This window comes from Emydura macquarii, unplaced genomic scaffold, assembly GCF_026122565.2.
Source record: "Emydura macquarii macquarii isolate MOO-44397 ecotype Brisbane River unplaced genomic scaffold, CSIRO-AGI_Emac_v2 contig_2805, whole genome shotgun sequence".
In the NCBI taxonomy this organism is placed as follows: Eukaryota; Metazoa; Chordata; order Testudines; family Chelidae; genus Emydura; species Emydura macquarii.
This window is the reverse complement of record NW_027132942.1, coordinates 4,065,401-4,089,257: the sequence shown is the minus strand read 5'-3', so window position 1 is coordinate 4,089,257 and position 23,857 is coordinate 4,065,401. Positions and strand designations below refer to the sequence as shown.

Below are 23,857 nucleotides of genomic sequence, written 5' to 3'. Positions count from 1 at the left end.
TTGCCACCCAAAAAGAATGGCTCAGATGTGGTAACTCCCTCGCATCCCCTGCAGTGAAGATTGATGAAAAGTATTCATTTAGCTTCTCCACAATGGCTTTGTCTTCCTGGAGGGCTCCTTTAGCACCTCGAGCGTCCAGTGACCCACTGACTGTTTGGCAGGGTTCCTGCCTCTGATGTCCTTAAAAATGGTTTTACTCTTCACATCCACAAATCCCTATGTTAATTCTCACCCTGGATCTGGAATTTCCATCTGTTACACTGGGCTAGGAGATAGAAGTGGCTTTTGTGAGAAAGGAGTATTTCAGGCAGCTGAAGTGCAGTGTTTGTGGTTTGCAGTCTAATGGTGTTGATGGAGATGACTGTAATGCTTTGTTTCTTTATTTCTTCTTCTTCTTCTTTGGCGTCCTTCAGTCTCAAGAGGCCATGGGTTTGCGTCCCTGAGAGAGAGAAAATGTACTCAATTGGTTTGCTGGCAGCTGCGGCTGTGACTGAAGAGACCCACTTGAGAGAGACAATCTCAGCCGCATTTGTAACATTTAAAGGGGGTGTTTCGACCCTTTAGGCTCTGCCTTCTGCGAGCTCTTTTCTCTTCTGCTAAACCAGGCTGCTTCCTCTCGTAGCTTTGGAGACCTTTGCTGAGCTCTTGTTTCCAAAGGCTGTGGTCCTGAGTGTGATATTCCCAGCTATCCACGTCCATTTCTTTGCGGTCTCACTTGCACACATACCTGAAACACAGTTTTGGGCATCCTTTAGATCTTTTCCCAGATGCCAGTTCGCCATAGAGTGTGTCCTCTGGGATGCGTCCATCATTCATTGGGCCTGTGTGCCCAAGCCACTGGAGGCGTCTCTTTTAGGGGTGTTTGCATGCTGGTTATGTTGCTGGCCCACTGGGGCACCTCAGTTTTGGTGACTGTCCCTCCAGAGGATTCCAATAATTCGACGAAGACAATGCGTCTGAAAGCTGTTGAGCCTTTTTTCTTGATGAGTGTATAAGGTCCATGTCTTGCTAAAGAGTACTGACAACACATGCTTGATACAAGGATCTTTGTGTGTTTTGCCAGGCCTGTTGCTCAGTCTAGATACGGTTGCGGCAGCTTTCCCCAATGTGGATATTGAGTTCCTTTTCCAGTGAGAGGTTGTCTGCAATGACAGACCCCCAAGTACGTGAACTCCTTCACCACTTCAAGTTCATCATTATTTATGTTGATGGAGGGTCCTCCTTCAACTCCTTGGCACATTGTTGGTCTTTTTTAGGCATGTCTTGGCACGCTTTGGAAGAACTGTCCGTGAGGTTTTGGAGGTGGACTTCTGTGTGGGTTGTCACTGCTGCCTCATCAGCAAAAAGGAGATGTCGGATAAGGGCCTCCTGAGTCTTGGTTGTAGATTTCTTCTGACTGCTTGACATCTGCCTTCCCAGAGACCTCAACTCTGCCTCCTCCACATGTGTGTTACACGAGGTGATGCCATGACCCTGGGCAATAGCCCAGGCTATCCCATGGATGTGTGCCCTGTAAATGGGCTCTGTAATTGCATGAGTTAGTGAGACTTGCCTACCTAGCTGTGCAGCTGACTTTGAGCGGAGCCGCCCTCTCACCCCAGCCGTGTGTAGAGCCTGGGAGAGCTGGCAGAGTTTGGGGGTCCCTCTTTCCCAGGCTGCAGCTCAGGTATGTTGATATCTGCTCACCAGAACGGGTGGCGGCTGAGCATCCAAATGTGTAGTGAGTGCTGATTGTTTGTTTGAGAGGCTGCAGGGCTGTGTGCTGATTTGTCCCCTCTTTGTCTGGGATGGGGATAGTCCCACGAGCAGACACTACTTCCTTGGAGATAATGAGGCTTATCTGAATCCAGCTTCCACTCATTCTCACCAGGGGAAAGGTAATCATTGCGGTTAAGGTTCTGTCCCAGGTATTTTTAGTAAAAGTCAGGGACAGGACACGGGCAATAAATGAAAGTTCACGGAAGCCTGTGACCTGCCTGTGACTTTTATTAAAAATACCCTGGGGGGGACTAACACTCCGAGCCCCAGCGCCAGCAACGGCTCGCGCTCTGCTGTAGCGGGGGCGGAAGTCATGGAAGTCTGTGACCTCTGTGGCAAAACTGTATCCTTCATAATCGCTGATACTAACGTGAGAGTCATCGTTGCACCGCAGAGTGCTGAGAACGAGGGACCTTCCCCGCTAAGCGAACAATTCTGCTGTGCCTCCCCCTGCTTGGCGTGCTGTGGACCACAGAGAATTCAAACAGCCTCTTTGGTGAGGCCCGGAAGGCAGATTTCAGAGGGGAATTAGCAGGGGAGGCCCATTCCTGCAGAGGGCTTCTCCCTGCCATGCATTCTGACAGGAAACCTCTGGTCTGTCTTCAGAGCCACCTCCTGCCGGGCTCTCAGCTACCCCAGTAACTGGCGCAGGGCGAGCGGTCATGGAATAGCAGTGGCATCCCCCCCGCTGAGGAAGCAGCACACCCCTCTGTGAGCTGTCTCTCTGCTCCCCGCACCGTGTTGCCAACTCCAAATGTTCAAAAATCATGAGTGGCTTTAAAATCATGGTTATGTAACAATAAGAGCTTTGGTGTTCTTTGTATCTGCCTGCTGCTTTTCCAGCCTTCAGGGTGACCTGGGCTTGCGTGTGGAAACTTTCTCCACAGCCACGGGGGCTAGCAACTTACTTTTCCTTTAAGAATGAAGACTGAAATCACCACATAGTCACTTGACTCCAGGAGCTGGGGCTTTAAGGAAAACAATAATGATGATCATGAGACTCATGACAACATTGCCCCTTGGTGAGGGCCAGCTGGGTAGCCCGTTGGGCACCGGACCACATCCACACCGCATCCAGGGTGTCTCATCCGACACCTCAACAATCCTGTCTTTGTGGTTGTGGCGAGAGCCCCACCCCCATGATATTTCAGAGGGTCACACCAGGTCGACAGCAGGAAAGCATTGGAAGCATAGCAAACCCTCCTGGTGTAGAGAACAGCTTCTACCAGCAAAGAAAGGGTTTTTGTCGGACTAGCTTATGGCAGTGGGGGTGTAAAATAAGCTATACTGGTGACGTGCTGTCATGGCTCTTTAAGGGAACTGGGTTTTGCCGCCCCCGGGACTGACCAGCTGATGTGGTGAGGCCAGGGACGGGTGATAGCTTGAAGATAACGTGGTGCTCATAAAACTCAGCAAGCAGCTGAGCTGTAGGGGGTAGGAAGGATCTTGAAGCACTCCGGGGCAGTGGAGAGTCTGTGGCTGTCAGGTGCGTGGCGTTCTCGGCTCCCAGGCAGCTGGCCGACAGCGTGCAGTCCTGTGCGGAATAGATCGGCCCCTGCAGAAAATCCTGCTGCGGGGGAAAAGCAATGAGTGATGTGTCGAACTTGTTTCTGTGAAGAAATAAAGGAGTCGCTGAAGAGGGACTGGACTTCTGTGGCCGGAGGGTGCATGGGCCGGCCCGTTAGCCCATTGGCTTACAAGTGGCCAATGCACTTGCATGTGGGTATAGCTGCATCTATGCTGGGGCTTCTGCTGGTATAAAACATGACCACGCCCTACCTGCCGGTGTCCAGATGTCCGCAGGGGCCCCGCAGCATGGCTTCCAACCTGCAGGCAGGCTGCTAGGAAGCAGGGCACTAGCCTTACCCTGGTGGTGAGTTCTACAGATTTCATCAACCAGCTATTGAGTGAGTTCTCAGGCACTGTAAGCACCTGCCTGTAGCGTCACAGACAGGCCCCTGGCACTCCGACCTGTCTCGCCCCCCACGTGAGCCTGCCTGTGTGCCAGCTGGTCCCTCGGATCAAGGATCACAGCAACATTCACGTCACTCCCTGTCCCAAAGGGCCCCTCACCTACCCCAATAGCGCCTTAGATTTCCCAGCAAAGACAACTCCGTAGCCAGTCCTATAATAAACGACCGAAAGGTGTATTAAAGAGGAAAGGGAAGTGAATTATTTACACGAGAAAAGCAGGTAAAATACACGCACACGAGCTCCAATCCTAGGTCTCGACAAGTAACAGAAGCTGCTATAACAAGCAAGCTCTGTGTCCTTTTGGGCTAACCCAGGCTAAGCACTGGGGATCTTTTGCTTTTGCCTTAGTAACCCTTGCCGCGCCTCCTCCCCCCCCCCCCCGAGTCCAAGCAGCATCAAGACCCAGTTTCTCCTGGTTGGAGGCTTCTGTTCCCTTCCCCACTTCTGCTTTGAGCTGCCCCCTCAAGCAGTGGGAGAAAGTCACTTGCAGGACCCATCGTCCCAGGGCGGGAAGAGTAAACAACAAAATCTTTTATGTTCTGCTCTAGTCTGTCTGGTGTCGATGGGCCTTCCCTGTCAGGCTGGAGACCAGCATTTCACAGCGGGAACGTCTCTCTCCTGTCTGGTGATGTACTGCGTCACGGGTGTACAGTGCAAAGGATAAAATGTACCGTGCAGTCTGGGATACAGATGCTATAAACAGGATTCATGCCGGCAGCAGCTCACAAGCATCCCATGAAGTCTCTGCACTGAACACGTTCGTAGAGGGGCAGACCTCTGAACTGCCTGCACCTACTTCTTTGCTTCCCCCTCAGCTCCGGGAGTGCGAACAGGCTGTGGTGGTGACTCCCATGCTTTGTGTCTCTAAAGGGTGGCGTCAGGGCCAGGACAGTGTTAATGTGGTGAGACTACAGCGTGGGGCGCTCTAGTCCTGACAGCTGCTGTGGCAGTGGTGATGGTGGTTGATGTTAAGCACTGTAGGAGCAGTGTGGGGCCTGGCCCATTGCACAGCAAAGACAGTCTGTGTGCCCTGGAGCAGGTCAGGCCAGGGCAGCGGGAAGGGATGACAACCCGAGGGGGGAGAACAGTCTGATCATGCAGCAACATGGGTGAGATGTGTCCTGTGCGTGACAGAGCTTGCTTTCTGCTTGCAGTCTGGATGCAGTTTGTGCCTCTCGAAGAGCTATGTTGTGAGAAGGGCAGAGAAATAGGGGGCAGGGGCAGGGCCAGGATGGGGGTTCCAGGCAGCGGAAGAATGACATGAAGGGGGCAGTCAGCCGAGGGGAGGGAGAAGTCTGATGGGGAGGCCGCGGGGCGCTAGTGAAGGGATTTTAGCAGGAGCTGTGTGGGGTGACGGGGTGGAAGGTGCATGGTGGTCACAGACGGGCCTCGCCGGAGAGGGACGAGCTGAGTGTTGCAGGGGCATGAGTGCAACAGGAAAATGATCATTTTGTCCCGGGGGGCTGGGGTGGTGCAGTTAATGCTGCAAGATGTGGTGACGGTGTCTGTGGGGCGAGGAATCACAAATGACAGCCACCCGGGAGGAGAGGATGCGGGGGAAAGCTGTCTGAGGCGGTGGGACATCCAGCAGACGAGGGAGGCAGGGGGCCTGGGAGCCAAGTCCTACACAATTGAAGCAATTGAACATCAGCGCCGTGCAACAAGTCGAGCCGGCGAAAGGCTTAACTGTGGCTTGGTGCTAAACCTGAACTGTGCTGGCCAGGCCAGGGTGGCAAGGATGGGCAAAGCGTGGGAAGTGCAGGTGAAGAGGAAGCTGTGACGAGCGTCCTTGGCAGGGGGAATATGGCAGAGACTCGGTTGAATCACAGCAGGGATCTGCTTGCCAAACCAGGATTCTAGTCAGAGCCACAAATTCATTGCCCTCTGCCAAGGATGTGCTCAGCATGGAGATTTCAGGGGCTCAGGATTTTGTTTTAATCCAAACCAATCTATTTAAAAGCAGAGGAGGGGGCACTCTGCCCAGGACAGGCCAGGTGCTCCTTCCCTATGCACAGGGCAGGCTCCTCCCTCCAGGAACAGAGCCAGGGTACGTGTCCACTTCACCTGGTTTTGCTGCTGGCCTGTTTCAAAGGAAGAAGTGACGGTTTCTGCACAGTGGGAGCCATTTGTTTTCTTTACATTCCCTTTTAACTCAAACCCAGCTCAAGGGTTTTGCTTGAACTTTCAAAAGAAGCCGTCTTCTGGAGAAAACCAAGTGTGGGAAATGCCTCCCTTTGTGAACGTTACGCTCACTTGCAAGGGGCTGACAGCGGGAGCTGCAGGGCAGGTGTAATGCCAGTAGCACTACTGCCAGCCACTGTAACACACAGGTGTAGACTCCTAGAAGTCAGAGATGAAAATCACCTGTCCCTGCCCTCCAAGGCTGTTCCCTGGGGTATTTTGAGGGCTCTGGCTAGCCTGGCTTTAAATGCCTCCAGGTGCTGGGCCCCCCCACTTCCCTGGGGAGATTTACAGCCTGATTCATATCAGTGTCAGGAAATGTATTCAGATATTTCCCCCTACTTGCACCCCACCCTCCAGGTTACACCCCTTTGTGCCGCCTTACGTTATCCCTCTTCCCCCTCTGTTCCTTGGGTTCTCACCCTGTCATTTTTGTAGGCAGTTCCTTTTGCACTCATTTCTCTGGGGATGCAGATCCATTTTGGACCAGACAGCCTTGACTGTCGGCAGATGGGGCTTTTTTTTTTTTTTTTGCCCAGGCTCCTTCCTCTCTTCCCAGCCTAGTCCCTCCACTGCCAGTCTCACCTGGCCCACCCCTGCATTCCTCCCATCCTTCTCTCCCTGACCCCACTTCTGCTCAATACTGCAATGCCCTCCCTCTCCCCACAATCAGAACTAACATGCTACGTGCCAGATGTCCAGACCATAGGGTTTCCTTGTGTCCCTTTCTTCCCCATTGCCTCTTGTTTGTAAACAGCCATCTTTTCCAGCGGTCTGTGTGCCACAGAGACAGCTGTTCATTGTAGTGACAACAAGCAGATTCTCCTGCAGTCAGCCCCGCTGAGGCAACAGGAGAAGGAGCTGGATTCTTTCTGGGCTTCCACATCCTCTGTATAATTGAGTTCCAGCTACAGCCTCCTGATTACGAGTGGTAATGCCAAAGGGAAAAAACCCAGCTTTATTTCCAGAGCCTGTTTCATTTACTGGGGTGGCTGTTGGAAAGAAACCTCTTCCATGCCAAATAAACTGAGGAAATGTGATCTGAAGTCATTGAGACTGATTTCAACAAAGAAAAACCTGTGGGCTTCCCCTGTCCCCCCCAGACTGGCTTCTTAGGGTACATCTACAGCAGCTAAGCAGTGCAGTGGATTCGTAAGGAAAGTGTAGGATTCATCAGCACAGAGAAACCAGAGTGGGTTAGATCAGCTGGTAGGAGGAGTTCTGATATCGCATTTGTCTCAGTGGGTCTTCTCTGGCCCCACTAGCTATGGTTCTTTGAAAGGTTTAAGTCTGCGTTGAATATCAGGAGGGTTTAAGTGCGGTGTTCTCTGCGTGGGCTCATACTGGCTATGAACTGTTCAGAGCTCTTCTGGGGTGGAGGTGTCCGCTACTTGGGCTTTGCCAGAACTTCCCTGGGATTTGGCAAACTTTGTTTCTGCTTGCCACATCAGGCTCACTAATCCTTCAGCGCAGCGCTTGTTCCTTGTGTTGCAGACTCTGGGGTGGGCCCCAGCTGAGAGACTCGTCTCTGAAACATGCCCAGAATTGGAGAAATTGGCTGCAAAATGTAAAAGTGCACATCAGAGAGAGGTACGGAAAGGAACAGCTGTTGTGATCTGTCTGCAGACGCTTCCTTTGATTATCTCATCTCCACCCCCATCCTATGGGGCTGAATTCCCCTCGAACGTCATTGCCGGCCACAAAGGTTTTGTCTTTCTTGCTGGTGTTATTTAGTAGATTTTGCAAAGCATCACTTCTCCTCTGAGCGATCAGCTGTGTCCGGCTGAGAGCTGGGTGAGCCCCCCAGTGTTTGCATAGCAACTGGAGAGAGAGAGAGATCATAACTGTCATAACCAACGTGCCGTGCAGAGCATGTGCAGGGCAGGAAATACCAGAGCTGTCTTCCTCCCAATGCCCTGGCAATGAGTCTTTCCCTCCAGGACCTCCGTTTCTATGGCCCAAACAATCCTTGGTTGGTCTGTTCATCTTTCTCATGGCCCTGTCCCTGGGTTAATTTGTAATGAAAGGGGCCAGGGCTCCAGCAATTTTTTATTTTCATAACTGATGCAGCAAGCTCAGAGGTGCCAGGTCTCTGAACTGTCCAGCCTAAAGGTGCCGGCGCTCAGCCCTGGCACAAATTCAGCACCGGCCCTGTCACCCTAGTCTGTCAGCGCCCTCAGTCGGTTATCGAAACTGGTGAGAAGTGTTGAGCAGGGACAGTTAGTTCTCTGCCTGCACTGCGCTTTAATCTTTGGTTTCTCTGACTCTAGCGCCAGCCTTTGGACACGTGCCCCAAGATCACCAGCTCATTTCACAAGGGTTGTTGATCAGCTGGCAGATAGTGACCAAAAGCTGTTACCGCTGATTTAGATCTCATTTCCAACTGCCTGTCCCTTACCCTCCCCTGAGCCATCCAGCTCAATGGCCTAGATTCAGCAAGTGCAGTGCTCTGGTGTGCAGGGTTTCACTTATGGCAGCGGGTCTCAAACGTCATCGCACCGCAACCCCCCTTGGATAACAAAAATTACTGCATGAGCCCAGGTGGGGGGGAGGGGCCTGAAGCCTGAGGGGCCCCAGAAAGTCTAACGCCAGCCCTGGCGACCCCACTAAAACAGGATCATGACCCACAGTTTGAGAAGCGCTGACTTACGGTATGTCTCTGTCACTGGCTTGTCGTACAGTGACTGGCTCTCTGAATCTCACTTCCCCCCCCGTAACAGGGAGAGAATGGGACTAACTTCCCTCTGGGAGTGTTGAGGTTTAGTTAGTTAGTTAACATTTGCAAAGTGCTTTGAGATCCTGAGGAAATGTTGGAGAAGAAGCTGTAATGTTACTTCTACTGCCCCATGGCAAAGGAAAGGCTGGGTAAGAGAGGGGTGTGTAGGTGGCACTCTACATTACACAACACCCTGTTCTGGAGTTAGCCATAGCTCACAACCAGAGGCTATTGAGGGCGTTGGCAGCAGTGGGCTAACAACAAAGCCAGAAGAGTGTGCGGGTGGGGGTCTGCTACAGAACACTGAATCAAACCAGAGCACAGGAGGAGTTGCTCCTTCTGCATCTGTGTGTAATGCATGGCTAGAATAATAGGGTTGGTATGCAGGTTTCACTTTGGCAGACATACATGGGCGGTCTCATGAAGCTAGTAGTAAAACCTCTTTCTAATACCGAAGGCATTGCAGCCAACATGAGAACTAGTCTGACCTCATTATGATGGATAAAGATGAATTAATCAAGGGGCTGGAAGTTGGTGGCTGGCTCGGGACCAGTGATCATGACGTGATTACATTCAATATGGGCAAACAGAGAACAGTCCCAGCCAGTAATGTATATGCTTGAAGCTTCAAATAGGCTAATTTCCAAAAGCTGAGGAAAATTATGAAAAAAAATTGTTTGAGGAAAAATGTAGTTAGAAAAATGTAAAAGAACATTGGGAGTTATTTAAGATGAGTTTATTAGAGACAAAAAACCCATGATCCCACAAGCAAGAAAGAGGGCAACTTTGGCTTAAACCCATCCTAGGTCAGTGGCAAAGCGAAGGCAGCAATTTAGAAATATAAAAACTCAATCTATAATAAATGGGGGGAAAAGGGAACTAGAAATCAATATAGATTTGAAGGTATGAAGTGTAGAAAATATATAAGGGAAGCTAAAGTCATCAGCTAAGAGTTCTAAAAGAGTTGGCAGAGGAGCTCTCTGGCCCACCGATGTTAATTTTTAATAAATCTTGGCATAACGGAGAAATTTCAGAAGACTAGAAAACCAAATGCTAGGGCTGTCTTACATGAGCTGGTTAGCCTGACATCACTCCTGGGCAAAATAATGGAAAAGCACGGAGTAGTACGAGGGCCTACCATCAATCAAACATTATCCTTGTCACCGGAAGTCCTGACCCATCTGGTCACCTGACATCCAGTCATGGGGATTTGCATCAACGGGGTGGGGGGGCTATGTCGAATTAATTAATAGCTGTCTGGTTTATTAACATCTAAGTGTGGAGGGGTGTGAAAATATTGGCAAGTGAGTTTGTGTGATGCAGAATGGACCAGGTTAGATTGATTGCCCTAAAACAGAGGGAATGCAGCAGAGTGATTTATGTGTTTGGCAACCAGCCTGTACAGGCACCAAGTGATATTTTCATTTTGGGATGATTTTATTTACTGAAGAGAAGAGGGACACATGTTACCAGCTTTTACATTCTTCTAGCAGGGCTGGAGCATGTTTCCATTGCTAATATGCAGCACTTTCAGAAGATGCAGTAGGCTGCCTGTGTTACTATTATACATACCGTATTGTGGTACTGCCAAAAGTCCTCAGTGATGCTCGTGGGTTGCTTTGCTATGGTAGGTACTGGACCAAAAAAAGGCAGACACAGTCCCTATCCCAAAGAGCTTACAGCATCCTCTGTAAAAATGGCAGGAACATTTTCATAGGCTAGGCCTGATTTATAATCACTGTGCTTTCACTTGGTCACTTTGAACAGAAAAGCACCACAGAATTCAGGAAAAGCGGTAGGGCAATATAGAGAGAGAGATTTAATCAGACTTAATTATTCCCCAGCTGTCCTCCTAGCAACATCCAGCTTGACATCTGCTTGAGAATAAAATGTGTAAGCTATGCAGGAACATGTTCAAACCCAAGCCCTGCTATTTGAGCTAAATTACTCCACTAATCACTGCCCTAATTCATCTCACAGTGAGCAGACAGCTGCCTGCAGCGGGGGGGCAGTACCTGGTTTCCCTGGGTGCACAATGCTTTCCTCTTCAGATTTTAATTTTGGTACTTTCCAGGGTGCTGACACCTGTGAGTATGGAGTAATGTTTTCAGAGGGACAAATCAGAGGCTGACTAACAAGCCAGGCCCTCATCATTATAGTCTTACTGGGTAGATTCTTGCTTCTCTGGCTCTATGTCAAAACCAGGTCATCTGCTTTTCCTGTATACCATGTGGTTTAATTTCATAGACTTTAAGGTCAAAAGGGACCATCATGCTCATCTTGTCTGACCTCCTGCACATGACAGGCCACAGAACCTCATCCCACCCACTCCTCTAATAAACTCCCTAATCCCTGACTGAGTTACTGAAGTCCTTAAATAATGATTTAAAGATGTCAAGTTCCAGAGAATCCACCATTTACACTAGTTTAAACCGGCAAGTGACTCCTGAGCCGTGCTGCAGAGGAAAGTGAAAAACCTCTAGGCTTTCTGCCAGTCTGACGGGGGGGAAATTCCTTCTCAACCCCAAATCTGGTGATCAGTGAGCTCCTGCCCATGTGGGCAAGATCCACCAGCTCGACACCCGGGAAAGACTTCTTTGTAGTAACTTAGAGCCCTCCCCAGCTAGTGTCCCATCACTGGTGGCTGGAGACGTTTGTTGCTCGCGGTTTCAGACTGGCTATGTGCCACATTGTAGGCAGTCTTGTCATATCATCCCCTCCATGAAGTCTTGAAGCCAGTTCGGTTTTTTGCTCCCACTGCTCGCCTTGGAAGGCTGTTCCAGAGCTGAGGCGGTAGCATGCAGGAGGGAGATGAGGGATGCATTTGATTAGCATTAGGTAGAGTTCAGATGGTGGATTAGATCTTTCTCTAGGTTTTGGCAGGCAGTTACCAGACTTTGTATTCTTTGCAGGTGCTGGCATCCATTGGGGGACTTCTGTTTTTTGGTCATGTTTGAGAATTGTGGCATACAGCCAAAAACACCATCACAGTTGACAATCTTGTTGGCAAGTTCCTCAGAGAGAGACTGAATGATCCATGGAGGCTAGTCACCCCGACAGTGGCCCATGGACGGCATGTGGTGGGGGATATGTAGGAAGCTTGTGCTGCTGTTTTTCATGCTGTACTTATCCTGGGCTTAAAGAACTTAATTATGGTGTAAAAGAAAAACCATGATAAGTTATTTTGGGCTTATCTATGGCAGGCGTGGGAGAAGTGGTTATGCTGTGCCACTCCCTTTGAATGCACTATTCTGCTCCCCTGAGGCCCTCGGTCAGCCTCTTTTCTATCCCTCGGATCTGACTGCGGCCTTTGCTGATGCTTTCCTGGTGCGTGACTTGGCTGAGCGCTGTGCTCCAGCTCTCCGCTGACTCTGTGTGGCCTGGTGGCTTTCACTTAGGGGGCATCTCAGCCTTGGATTGGAACCGATGTCTTGGAGCCCGTGCACTCTAGTCTTGTTTCCGTTCTGCAGCCATCTGAAGGAAAGGTCCGGACTAATTGAGTTTAGTGGATTTGGGGACACAGAGGGGTAAGCATCACACTTTGAACACGGGCCCTAATTTTTGGGTCCATGGAGCTTTTCTTTCATTTCTTGTGGTACCCGTGACGTATGGAGGTCAAAGATGGGACAGTCCTGGCGGGGCCCAGGCAGTCCTGATGATGCAGGCGTGTTCCCTCCCCTATCGCTTCTGCGATCAAGACTTCCCTGCTACCCCCAATTTTTCCTTTAGTTCCCTGTTACTCTCCCCCTCATCCCCACTTACATTCATCTCCCTCCTTCCGCCCCAGTAGGGAATGTCCTCTGGGTGTGGACGTTGTGCCCTGGGTGGCAGCAGGGTCCCTCCCTGCGGGAGAAGGGGGACGGGGCAGGGAGCTGGGGGGCAGAGGGGTAGGGGGATGGGGGCTGTGCAGGGGTGGGGGGCAGGGGCTGGTCTGCAGGAGAAGGGGGCGGGGCAGGGAGCTGGGGGGGGGTGTGGGGACGGGGCAGGGAGCTGGGGGGCTGTGGGGGGGGGTATGGAGGAGGGGTAGGGGGATGGGGGCTGTGCAGGGGTGGGGGGCAGGGGCTGGTCTGCAGGAGAAGGGGTGCGGGGCAGGGAGCTGGGGGGGCGGGGCGGTACACAGAAGGGGCAGGGGGTGTGGGGGCGGGGCAGGGACCAGCCGGGCACTCTGTCGTGGTGCTCCCGCCCCCGGCCGGCGGCGGCGGCTCCTCAGCGCGGCTGTGCGGCCCGGCCCCGGTGATTGGGTCGCGCGAAGACCCCCGCGCCGGCTGATTGGGTAGCGGCCCGCCCGCCCCGCCAACGGGCCGCAGGATGGTCTGCACCGCCCGCGGATTGGCTGGCGGCCGCCCCGCCCCCGCGCTCCGATTGGCGGGCCCTGGCGCCCCTTGGGCCAGCCTGGTCCTGGAGCCCCGGCCGGCCCGGCACCTCCTGCCGCCGCGAGCCGGCGCGTGGCGGTGTGCGCCCAGGGGCCGCCGGGGCCGGGGCCGGGGCCTGCGCCTGCGCCGGTGAGGAGGGGCCGCAGCCGGGCGGGGGGTGGCGGGCTGGGCCGGACACCCCGACCAGTGTGTGGGGAGCGGCTCGGCCCGGCCCTTAGTTACACCCGGCCCTTAGCGATCCCCGCCCAGCCCGGCCCGGCCCCCCAGCACCCTCCCCCGGCCCTCAGCGACCGGCCCGGCCTTCAGGGACTCCCGCCACCCCGGGACTCTGGTCTCTCACCGCCGCGCCGCGCCGCCCCCCTGGTCCCTGTCCTGCCTGTCGCCCCCCCGCCCCGCCCGGCTCTCTCCGGCCCGCCTCCCCATCACAGCTGCAGAGCCCCCCATCTCCCTCCCCCCATCTCCGGCCCCGGCCGTGGGGAGAGCAGGCTGGGCACCGGCGCTGGGGTCGGTGAGTCCTGCAGAGGCCGGGCCGGGCCGGGTGCAGGGCTTGGGGCCCGGGGGTGGGGGCGGTTTGCTGCAGGCGGCCCCAGGGGCAGGGCTCCGATTGCTGCCTGCCGGCTTGGGGGGGAGGGGAGGGGTTAAGCTTGGCCACCTTCAGTCTCTGTAAACTTCGTGGTTTGTCCGAAGGTCGTGTGGTCTGTCACTGCAGCTGCACTAGCCTTTCTCTGGAGGTGAACCGGCCCTGTCGGCTCCTGGCTCTGCCATTGACCAGGCCCGCCGGTGGAGACGCGACACAGCTTCTAGGGCTGCATGAAGTTTCTTGTCTCAGTCCTGAACTGTTCCGTCCCAGGATAAATGCTTTTGAGCTCTTCAGACCGCACGTGGCAGATTGACCGGTCAGGTGTGAGCGCCTGCTTCGCATGGCTCCCTGTGCTCATGTGCCCCAGCAGCCGTTGTGCTACTGCAGGAGCCGCAGGCGCCAGCATCACCTTTGTCATCTTCAGAACGTATCTCGCCATCTCCCTGTTGCAGATAGTCTCTAGGAGGGAAAAGTTGCACCACGTGAGTCTGGCCAAAAAGCATAGAGCTGAATGGCTACCAGAATGCGCTACAGGCCGCTGCAATCTGCAGGCATCTAATTGTCACTGCCTTCTTAATCCTGGTGGAAAGCTGTGAAGAGCGTTGTTGAAGCATCCCTTCCATTCTCTCTAGATTCCATAGGCCAGCTGAGTTGACTTTTTCATAAATGGTACCAAAGATTGCCATCAATGACATCTGACTTTTGCCTGTCACCAGAAATGTTGTTAATGGTGTATACCAGTGTAATCTCTAAAGAGCTATTCTTTTGGTAACTGTGTCTTAAGAATTCTTCTTTAATGCAATCCTTAAATCCATTATTGAGAGTCTTTCCTGACCCATGGCTGTCCTCCAATCTCCCATGCACAAATGCTGTAACTAACCATCACCCGCAGGGCATGGGTACATCTCATAAATTGTAGTCCAAATTTCCTCCAGTCTACCCTGAACTTCTGTAAACGAAAGACAAAATTCCACTAGGGAAGATGGTACATTTTTCATCATTGACTTTGATCCCACTGAGACAGTCAATCCAGGTGTGGGTATTATCACTTGTAGTAGTGACACAGTAGGTGGAAAATCCTTACACTGATAAAATGCTCAGCTGTTAGTGCGTGGAGGCAGGCTGCTCATGGAAGAAAAGAGCTCTTGGGGTCCACCACAGCTACAGTGCATCTGTCTTGTATGGTTCTGTCTGATGATGAGGGAACCTATGAGGACAATGATGGAGTCGCTCTGGTTGAAGACAAAAGACCACAATATCCTCCTTAGCCATTGCCTGCAGTGTGACCTTGCTGTAATGTGGCTATCTCCCCTTTTTCCATTATTTTGAATCCTCATGGTGAAGGAGGTGATACCCTATAGTGGTGCAAGCGATGTAGAGAGGCTTAGAGAATCTACTGCTCTTATTTCCCCCCCCATTCTCTCTCCCCCCCCACTCCAAGATTCCAGATGTCTATCTGTAGGTATCCCTTTACCAGGCTATTTGTGACTAGGGCTCCCTAAACTGCAGAAATAGAGAGGAAGTTTCTTTAATCATCCCCTTAATTTTAGTCTTAAAATTTCACAGTGATCTGGGGGATTATGTTGTGTGACGCCCTGTGATGGTCATTGTGGCAGTGACACCATTAAACCTTGTTGCAGTGCTAGAAACTGTAAAGGTCAATGACTTCTTTCTTTGCCATGAAGTAGTAGAAGGTCAGAAGACTGAACTAAGCAGTATGCAATTCTTTGTTTAAGCTTATTCGGAAGCATGCATAAGGGAGCAACAGTATTCTGGGCTGCTCCCCCTTGGATAACTGTATTCCCTGTAATACTACTTAATGTTACATTTGCCCTGAAACTAGAAGGGTAAAATTTTTCTTCTAATATACTGCTATGATAGAATGTTGCAATGCATGCTGAGCTGCTCCTGTGCTATGAATGGTACTCATGGTTACGGGGGATGCTGCTGTTTCCTTTAGAGATGCCCAAATGTGCCTCTGGGGTTATAGCTGGCTGTTGGATGGGGTACTGGAGGTTTTGTTCTGCACAGAGGCGGCAGGATGGGTGGAAAATGTACCAACAGTGCTGCAATGATGAATGCTACTCAAAAGTAAACTAAGGCATCCTCAGGAAGCCTTCCTGTGGATGGCTTGTATATGATATTACAAAACACAGACTCTGGTTGCAAACACACAGAGATATGGGAGGCAGGAAATGGGAATTCTATCAGTTTTTCAGTAACTTCCATTATTGTATGCAGCAATGTTGGTCCGAGGATATTAGAGAGACAAGGTGGGTGAGGTCATATTTTTTTATTGGACCAATTTCTGTTGGTAAGAGAGACAAGCTTTTGAGTTACACAGAACTCTTCTTCAGTTCTGGGAAAGGTGGAGTCACAGCTAACTACAAGATAGAAGATAGTTTAGATGACCTCCTGAGGTCCCTTTCAACCCTAATCTTCTATGATTCTCTGATAAGTAGTTAGCATATATTTAAAGGGATCGTTCAAGGTGAAGTGCCCCATTAATATTCCTGTGGTCATAGGACAAATAGGGGGTAGTGGATTACGGATTGTTGTAATAACCCATAAATCTAGTGTCTTTATTAAGACTGTTTTTTTAATGTCTAGCAAGTTATGAATTTAACTCCCAGGCTTGTCTTTTGAAAATGTTTTGCAGGTTTCCTTTGAGGAAGTGGACTGATAGTTCAGATATAGAGTGACCTTTTTGTGAAAAGTGTTCACCCACAAGTGACGTGGTGTTTTGTCTTTTATCATTTTCCTGTGCAAGTTCATTTGAGAGTGTAGTGACTTTTTGGTTTCACCACATAGTTGTTGTTGGGGCACTTAGTACACTGGATGAGATGCTGGATGAGGTATATCACATGTTGTGACAGGCATGTGTAGGACTCATGGATCTTGAAAAGTGTGTTGTTATGCAGTTTTGGTTATTGTAGCAGTGGACATGTCTGCAGGTTTTACATATCTTGTTCTGGCAGGGTCTGGTGCTGCTTTGAGATGGTGCGCCGTGGTCTGTGGGGAGCTTGCTTCTGTTGACGAGGTTGGGGAGCTGTTTGAAGGCCTGAAGGTGGGATTTAGGAAATATTTCTTTCAGGGTGGGGTCCCCATCCAGTATAGTTTGTAGTTGTTTGAAGCTACCCCGTATGGGTTCCAGTGTGAGGTGCTAGGTGACTAGTAGGGGTGTGCAGCCGAGGGGTGTGGTGAGTGTTGTTTCTGTATTGAAGCTGGTTCTCTAACTACTGACTACTTATGCTAAGCTTGTCCCTCTAGTTTTAGTTTTTGGGATCTTTCACTGGGGTTCTCTGGAATCTCCCCAGTGTTTCTGAAGTCTGACTATTAAAGTTAGGCTGAGGAGATGAACTTTTGCTGTGTTTGAAACAGATAGTTTAGAATAGTAGCTTTCAATCTGTGGTCCACGGTCCCTGGGGGTCTGCAGACTAAGATTTCCAAAGAGGTCTGCACCTCCATTTGAAATTTTTTAAGGGTCTGCAAATGAAAAAAGGTTGAAAATCACTGGTTTAGAACAAGGCTTGAGAAGGGCAGAAGCCTGGGGCTGGCTCCCGGTGGTGAGTGGGGGAGGGAGCAGCCCACCGGGAGCCTGTGGGACTCCCAGCAGGAAGCTGAGAGACCAGGCTTTCAGCTCCCCCCACTGCCCCTCTTAGGTCAGTGGAAGTGTGCCTGGTGAGCATGCGCTCCACCAACCCAAGGAGGGTAGTGTGGACATCAACCAGCCCATGTGGCTTTAAATCATCCTATGTTAGGTCGACTTATTTTTCTAGTGTAGACAAGGCCGTAAGAAATCAACCGTCTTCTTTCTCCAAGTGGCACCCTTTTCATCTCTGCCACACAGGACACAAGAAGCTCCAAGAAGCTGTTTTGTGAACTTCCCTGGATTGTTTTGCCCATGTGTTTCAGTCCCAATCTACAGAGCCCATCTATAGGAAAGAAAGGAAAGTTCCGTTTTTATGTTCTACTTAGTCTTAATCCTGTCTGCTGACACTCTTGGAAAGGGTATCGGTTGTTATGATGGCTTTTGGTATCGAGTACACTTTTGCATCAGGATTTTAAATGGATAGTTAAATCATATAGGTTACCACCCAGCCATTGGATGATGATTATTTTTGGTCATTGTTACTTTGATTGGACTGATAATAGGATATGGAATTATTCACTTCTAGCAAAGTCATGTCCTGAGCGCTTCAGTCCCCCACTTACTTAGTTTTCTTTTCATTTAACCAGCATGTTGGTATCGTGTGTTTAATGCAGTCTGTTATACAAACTAACCTCGTTAACACCTTTCAGGATGATTTCAGTTGAAGTCTTTTAAATGGTGTTTTGTGCTGCCTCCTGCTGGTGAGAGTAGTAGAGGTAAAATTTAAGCACTCAGGTGAGTTTTCTTCCACGTTGCTAATTAAGGAACATGCAACAGAATTATAGGGGTAGTCGAGGGAAATGAAATCCATAATTCCACACACCCTATTTATTACTTCTCAGGAATTCTTGTGTGCTTTGAATGTTATGGTTTGCTTCTGATACTTTCCAGGCTTTTCTATGCTGCCTTCATTGGAAGAAAAGTCAGCTTGTTTAGGGTCTGCTTAGCTGTGACTGTATTTTATGAGGTGAGCTGGCTGCGTGCATGCCATCAAGTGGAAGTGAACAGGCTTCTTGTTATGTAATGTATTAATGGCTCTTTAGAATGGCAGTTCCTGACTGAGGCCAAAGAGATTTGCTTAGAGAGGTAGTGTTAGTTCGCTGGCATTATATTTTGATAACTTGTGTGAGTTTTACATTGATCAGAATATTGACTTGCTTCTTGACTTTCTCATGTTTATAGTACGCTTGCTCTTGAATGAATTGCAGCTAGATGATTCAAGGTTCAAACTGTTTTTCTTCTCCAGGTCATGTAGAAGAGCAGATTTCATATGAAGATGGGACTGTTGGTGTTTATGCGTAACCTGCTGCTGGCCCTTTGTCTCTTTCTGGTACTTGGATTTCTTTATTACTCTGCATGGAAACTGCACCTTCTCAGATGGGAGGACACAAGTAAGTATAGGAACTCTCACCAATTCCTCTTTAAATGCCCATGAAGCTGCTGTTACATGGTGGTGGTGTTTTGGTTTTGTGTGTTTCAAGTTTGATGGTATTAGAGTGATGGGAATAAGCCCAATCAATTGCTGAAGCCTTCCGTGTACTGTAGGGGTTGAATTTGTAACTATTTACAGATTCTCTTTATGGCTTTGGATTATCAATGGGTACCAAGAACAAAGCTCATACATCTATTGACCAATTATAGGCTTGCAGTTTTTAGGTTTTATTTATTTTGTGGATATGGGATCCTTAATTATATTGTCCAAACTAATTGACCTTTGGAATTATTTGTATCTGTTCTGGGATGAGATTTTGCTCACTGTGTATTTTTTGATCCTTTTGGTTTGTGTCAAGCAGATAAAGCTAGCTGCTCTCTCCAGGTCCTTTTGAATTTCTTCAGCAGGCTCTTCTTTCTGTCACTGCATTTTTACATTCTCTATTCAGCCTTTTCTTATTTCTTCCTTACATCAATTCTCATTTTCCCTTTCTCCACCAAGTTTTTCAATACTTGCCAGTTATCTTTCATCCTGAAGGATGTCTCCTCCATCCAACTGAAAAAGCATGTCCTTATTTTTATGTTCTGAAAGCAGTTACTCAAATCCAGGATGATTATTTAATGTTCCTTTTCATATAACTTTAGTCTCCTACTGGTTTCTCACTATACTGTTTCTGTAGTAGAGGATACTCCTTATTTCTAGATCTCTTGGTTTCTTCTCCGTAGTTGTCTGATGACTGAGTCAATGAGCTACAAGTACCTTTCTCTCACTTTATAACATCATTTGGACAGCAGGAATGCTGCTGCTGAGTTCGTTTTTAACATGTCTGGTATTAGAGTAGGTTAGAAGATGCTTTAGATTGTAAGCCCTTCTGGGCAGGGATTTGTCTTTGTGTGTGTGTGTGTGCTCAGAAGCCAGCATAGTGGGGCTTCAGTCCTGAGTGGGGCCTTTCAGTGCCACTACCATATAAATATTTATAGCTTCTACTATTAGTAACCTGTGGGAAGCGCTTTTCGTCTGAATGGAAGGAAGAAGCAGAGTGAAGTTTTAAAATGAGTGCAGTGTGGTAGGAGGCAATGGCACAGCCTGTCAATCTGTCTGACAATACAGTGCATCTTCAATCTTTTTTTTTTCCTGTTTTTTGAACAGCATCAAAAAGTGTTGAGGCTTTCCAGAGCCTATTGAAAGACATGGTTCCTATCCAAACAGATCACAATCTGATTTTAATTTACTTATACTGTCTGTGCTAGCATGGGCTCTGAATTTCCTTGATTTTTTTTTTTTGCACGTTTTTGTCTTTTGTTCATTAACTTTGTGTGTGATAGGCTAAAATGACTGACGTTTTTAACTCCAACATGATTCTTTGTTATGTTATGTTCAAATGCTTAACTTCTTGTTGTTTCACCCTTTTAAGTTAGTACACGTCACATCACAGATCTCCAGGCATTTAACATCTGAATACATGATGCTGTTGGTTGTTACAGGACGCAGCCAGGCCCTAGCAGAATAGTTTCTAATGTATAGAAGGGCCTACTTTCTGAGCATGTTTCAGATCCCTACAATGCTCAGACTCAATTAGACAAATTTGGGATGAAGTAGCAGCTCCAACAAAGTAGTCTGTTTGAGATGTAGCTTACTGATCTGACAGTCTGTAACTCCTTTTCTGCTCTTATCTGCAGTACAGAACATGTCACCAGGAATGTTAGAAATGATGTCTTGTTGATCCAGAGGAGCACTTACAGATACTGGTGTAAAAATGCAAGCTTTCCAAGGTCCAAGCAAGCACTGGGTTCCTCGTAGGTTCTAAAAGAGTGTGTGTAGAGTAGATAGTGATTCCCCCCCCCCCCACCCACACACACACACACACACACACACACACACACACACAAACAGTCACATAACTTCTTCTTTCAAAAAATAAGAAGTTAAACTTCATACTTAAAAAAATACAAAACCCCAGGGATCTACATACAAAACCTGTTAAAAGAAAGTTAAGGTTGCAAAGTCAAAGACTTGAAAGTTAAGAAATGCCAAAAGTAAGGTTGCTCAGGCATTCAGTATTTTTTTTATTCTTGCTGTTCAGTGTGTGCCCATGCCATGTCATTAATGACTGTACAGCATAGGCATGAAAGAGCAGAATTAAGGTTGGCGTTTACTAACTTAAGTACTTGACTTGACAACCTAATGTACTGTTTCTTTATGTGATTTTATATACTCATTCTCCATTTTCTCCGACTAGTGTTTTTGTCCTGTGTGACTGAATGATTCTTCAGCTCTTGTGGTGTGATGTTCATCTCCCTTGCCTTCTGTTCCATTCTTTGTGCTCCCAGCAGCATGAAATTCGCTATAGTCCCGATGACTGATGCATCTGTGCTCTCTTCAGAGACCATGATTCTAGTGAATGTAACTCTTGTGTTCTGCTTGGCATTGAGTGGTATAGAGTACAGCGAAAGGTGTATGCCCTGAAAGTGGCCTGCTTCACAAACCTTTGTGTGCACTTTGGTCTCTTTGGTGCATTAGAATATGTTTGTGCTCCTAATTATTATAGATGAGTGTGAATGGTGACACTGTAAGGAATCTCGCCATACTAGGTTTTAACCTTTGGATCTGTAAGCAGTTGCTATACGGTTTGATCTAAAAGAGAATGCATAGCCAGAAAGCTTCCTTTACACAGAGTTAAAGTTCCATAGAGTTTAAGGCCAGAAGGGATCATAAGATCATCTAGTCCAGTGTTCCCATCCTTTTTGGCTTGAGGGGCACAACTATTATTTTTACAACCATGAGGGGCCACCAATCTATCAACTCATTAAAAAATGTATTGGCGTATACACCATTAAGGACTACAGATCGCTACATATTTAAAGTAAACATTTTGATGTTACTGTGCTCATTTTTACATTCACTATTTTACACCTACAGATTACTCACAGTATGTCACACGCTCTCAGACAAAGCACTAGTGTAGATGTGACTGTCACTGCGCACTGAAGCACATGGCCTGGCAGCTAAGTCATGGTGGGTGGCCTGCTAAGTGCAGACCAAACCGGAAGGCACTGATTTTTAGAGTCCTGCCCCTCCTCAAGCATGGTAAGTCCTGGCTGCTCCACCAGCAGTGTCCCACTCTCCCACTGCAGCCAGACAGAAGGAGTTCAGGGAGGAGGCTGCCTCCCTCCCCGCTGATCTCCCATCCCCCTGGCTGCAGCAGGGAAACTGCACGTGTCCTCTAGCCCCGTGCGCTCTACCTGGGTCCCTAGGCAGTGGCTCCCTTCTGCAGCCAAGGGTCTGGAAAATCAGTGCTTCCCTCCCTCTGGCTTCAGCAGGGACCCCAGCGCCTAGGGACCCAGGAGGAGCACTTTGCTGTGCTCCCTGCAACAGCCAGGGGGAGGGAAGCGCTGATCTCCCGTCCCCTTGGCTGTAGCAAGCAGCCTGCACTGGTCTTGTAGCCCCGCAGCAATGTGCTCTGGCTGGGTCCTTAGGCAGCGGCTCCCTTCTGCAGCCAGCGGGAGGGGTGCGGTGGGCCACTTAGAAAGACCCTGCGGGCTACTTTTGGCCCCCGGCCCAGAGGCTGGGAACCACTGATCCAGTCTGATCTGCTCTGTATTCTGTTTCCAGAGGGTAGCCGTGTTAGTCTGTATACAGCAAAAACGAGAGTTCTGTAGCACTTTAAAGACTAACAAATTTAATTTCAGCAGGCATAAGCTTTCGTGGGCTTCAGCCCACTTCCTCAGATGCAGTTGGTAGAAATAATACAGCAAATATTGGCAACATATATAGGAGGCAACATCTACATATCCAAAGGCATAGACAACAGTGGGGTAGGTGGAAGGATCCTCTCTTTCTCTCTCATATATACAGCACACACACACTCATACACCGTAGAACTTATCCCAGAAGCTGAATTCAGGCATGCTTTTATAAAGATATCTGATGACTCCAAGCAATGTTGAATCTGCCTCCTCTCCGGGTAAGCTGTTCCAATGTTGAATTTTGTTTGCTACTAGGCGATTGCATTTTGTTTCAAGGTTGAGTTTGGTCTAGCTTCAGCTTCCAGCTGTTGGATTTTGTTATGCTTTTGTGAGCAAGGTTGAAAAAGCTCCTCCACTATCAGATATATTTTTCCATGAGTAAATACCTATACTCAGAGATCAGGTCACTTCTCAACCTTCTCTGTGATAAGATGAGTTCCTTAAGCCTCACAGTGTAAGGCTTGTTTTCCATCCCCTGGATTATTTTTTTGATCCTCTTTCAAATTCTTTTAAGTATTTTCACATCTTTCTTGAAGTGTGGACACCAGAACTGGACATAGTTCTCTAGTAGAGGTCTGATCAATGATTTGTATAGAGGCAAGATCTCTTCCCTACTTCTTATACATTCCTCCTTATACATCCAAGGATCACATTAGCCCTTTTTGCCACAGCATTGCACTGCGTGCTCATGTTAGGTCATTGTACGTAATCACCTCAAATCCTTCTCTGAGTCCCAAGCCGGTCTTCCATCCTGTAGCTATGGAAAAACATATTTTGTTGGATTGTAACTGTCTTCCAAGGTGATTCAGATCACTCTGTAACAGTAACCCATCTTATTTAATACCCCACCAATCTTTGTCATCTGCCAATATTACCAGCACAGATTTTATTTAATTGTCTAGATTGGTGATTTTAAAAAAATACTGAATAGTATTGGACCAAGAACCGATCCTTGGGGGACCCTGTTAGAAATGCCCTGCTCCTTGATGTTTTTCCCCATTAACGACAATATTTTGAGTTCTGTAAGTGAGCCAATTTTTAATCCATCTAATGTAAGCTCTGTTAGTTCCATATAATACAAGTTTTTTAATCAAAATGTCATGTGGTACTAAGTCAAATGCCTAGGAGAAATCTAAGTGTACTGTATCAACATAGTTGCCTTTATCCTCTAGACCTGTAATCTTTTTAAAAAAACAACACAAAACAAAACAAACTAACCCACCCAGGCTTGAGACTTCTTTGACAAAATCTGTCTTCTGACTGGCATTAATTATATTTATAGCATCTAATTCTTTGAAAGTCCTGAGTTAACCATTCCATTATCTTCCCCAGTATTGATGTCAGGCTAACTGGTCTATAGTTCCCTGGATTATCCCTTTTTGCTTTCTTTTTTTTTAAAAACACACATTGGAACTAAAAGATCAGCAGCTTTCCAATCCTTTGCA

At 48.6% G+C, this 23,857-nt stretch overlaps 1 protein-coding gene across 1 annotated transcript in view; it reads left to right on the top strand.

Annotated features, from left to right (window-relative positions):
* Nucleotides 1-23,857, top strand: part of ST3GAL3 (ST3 beta-galactoside alpha-2,3-sialyltransferase 3) — a 293,993-nt gene that overhangs the window by 4,269 nt on the left and 265,867 nt on the right. Inside the window, exon 2 of the mRNA XM_067567759.1 lies at nt 18,481-18,625. Coding sequence (XP_067423860.1) covers nt 18,505-18,625 — 121 coding nt within the window. The 5' untranslated portion in view covers nt 18,481-18,504. The remainder of the gene's footprint in view (nt 1-18,480; nt 18,626-23,857) is intronic.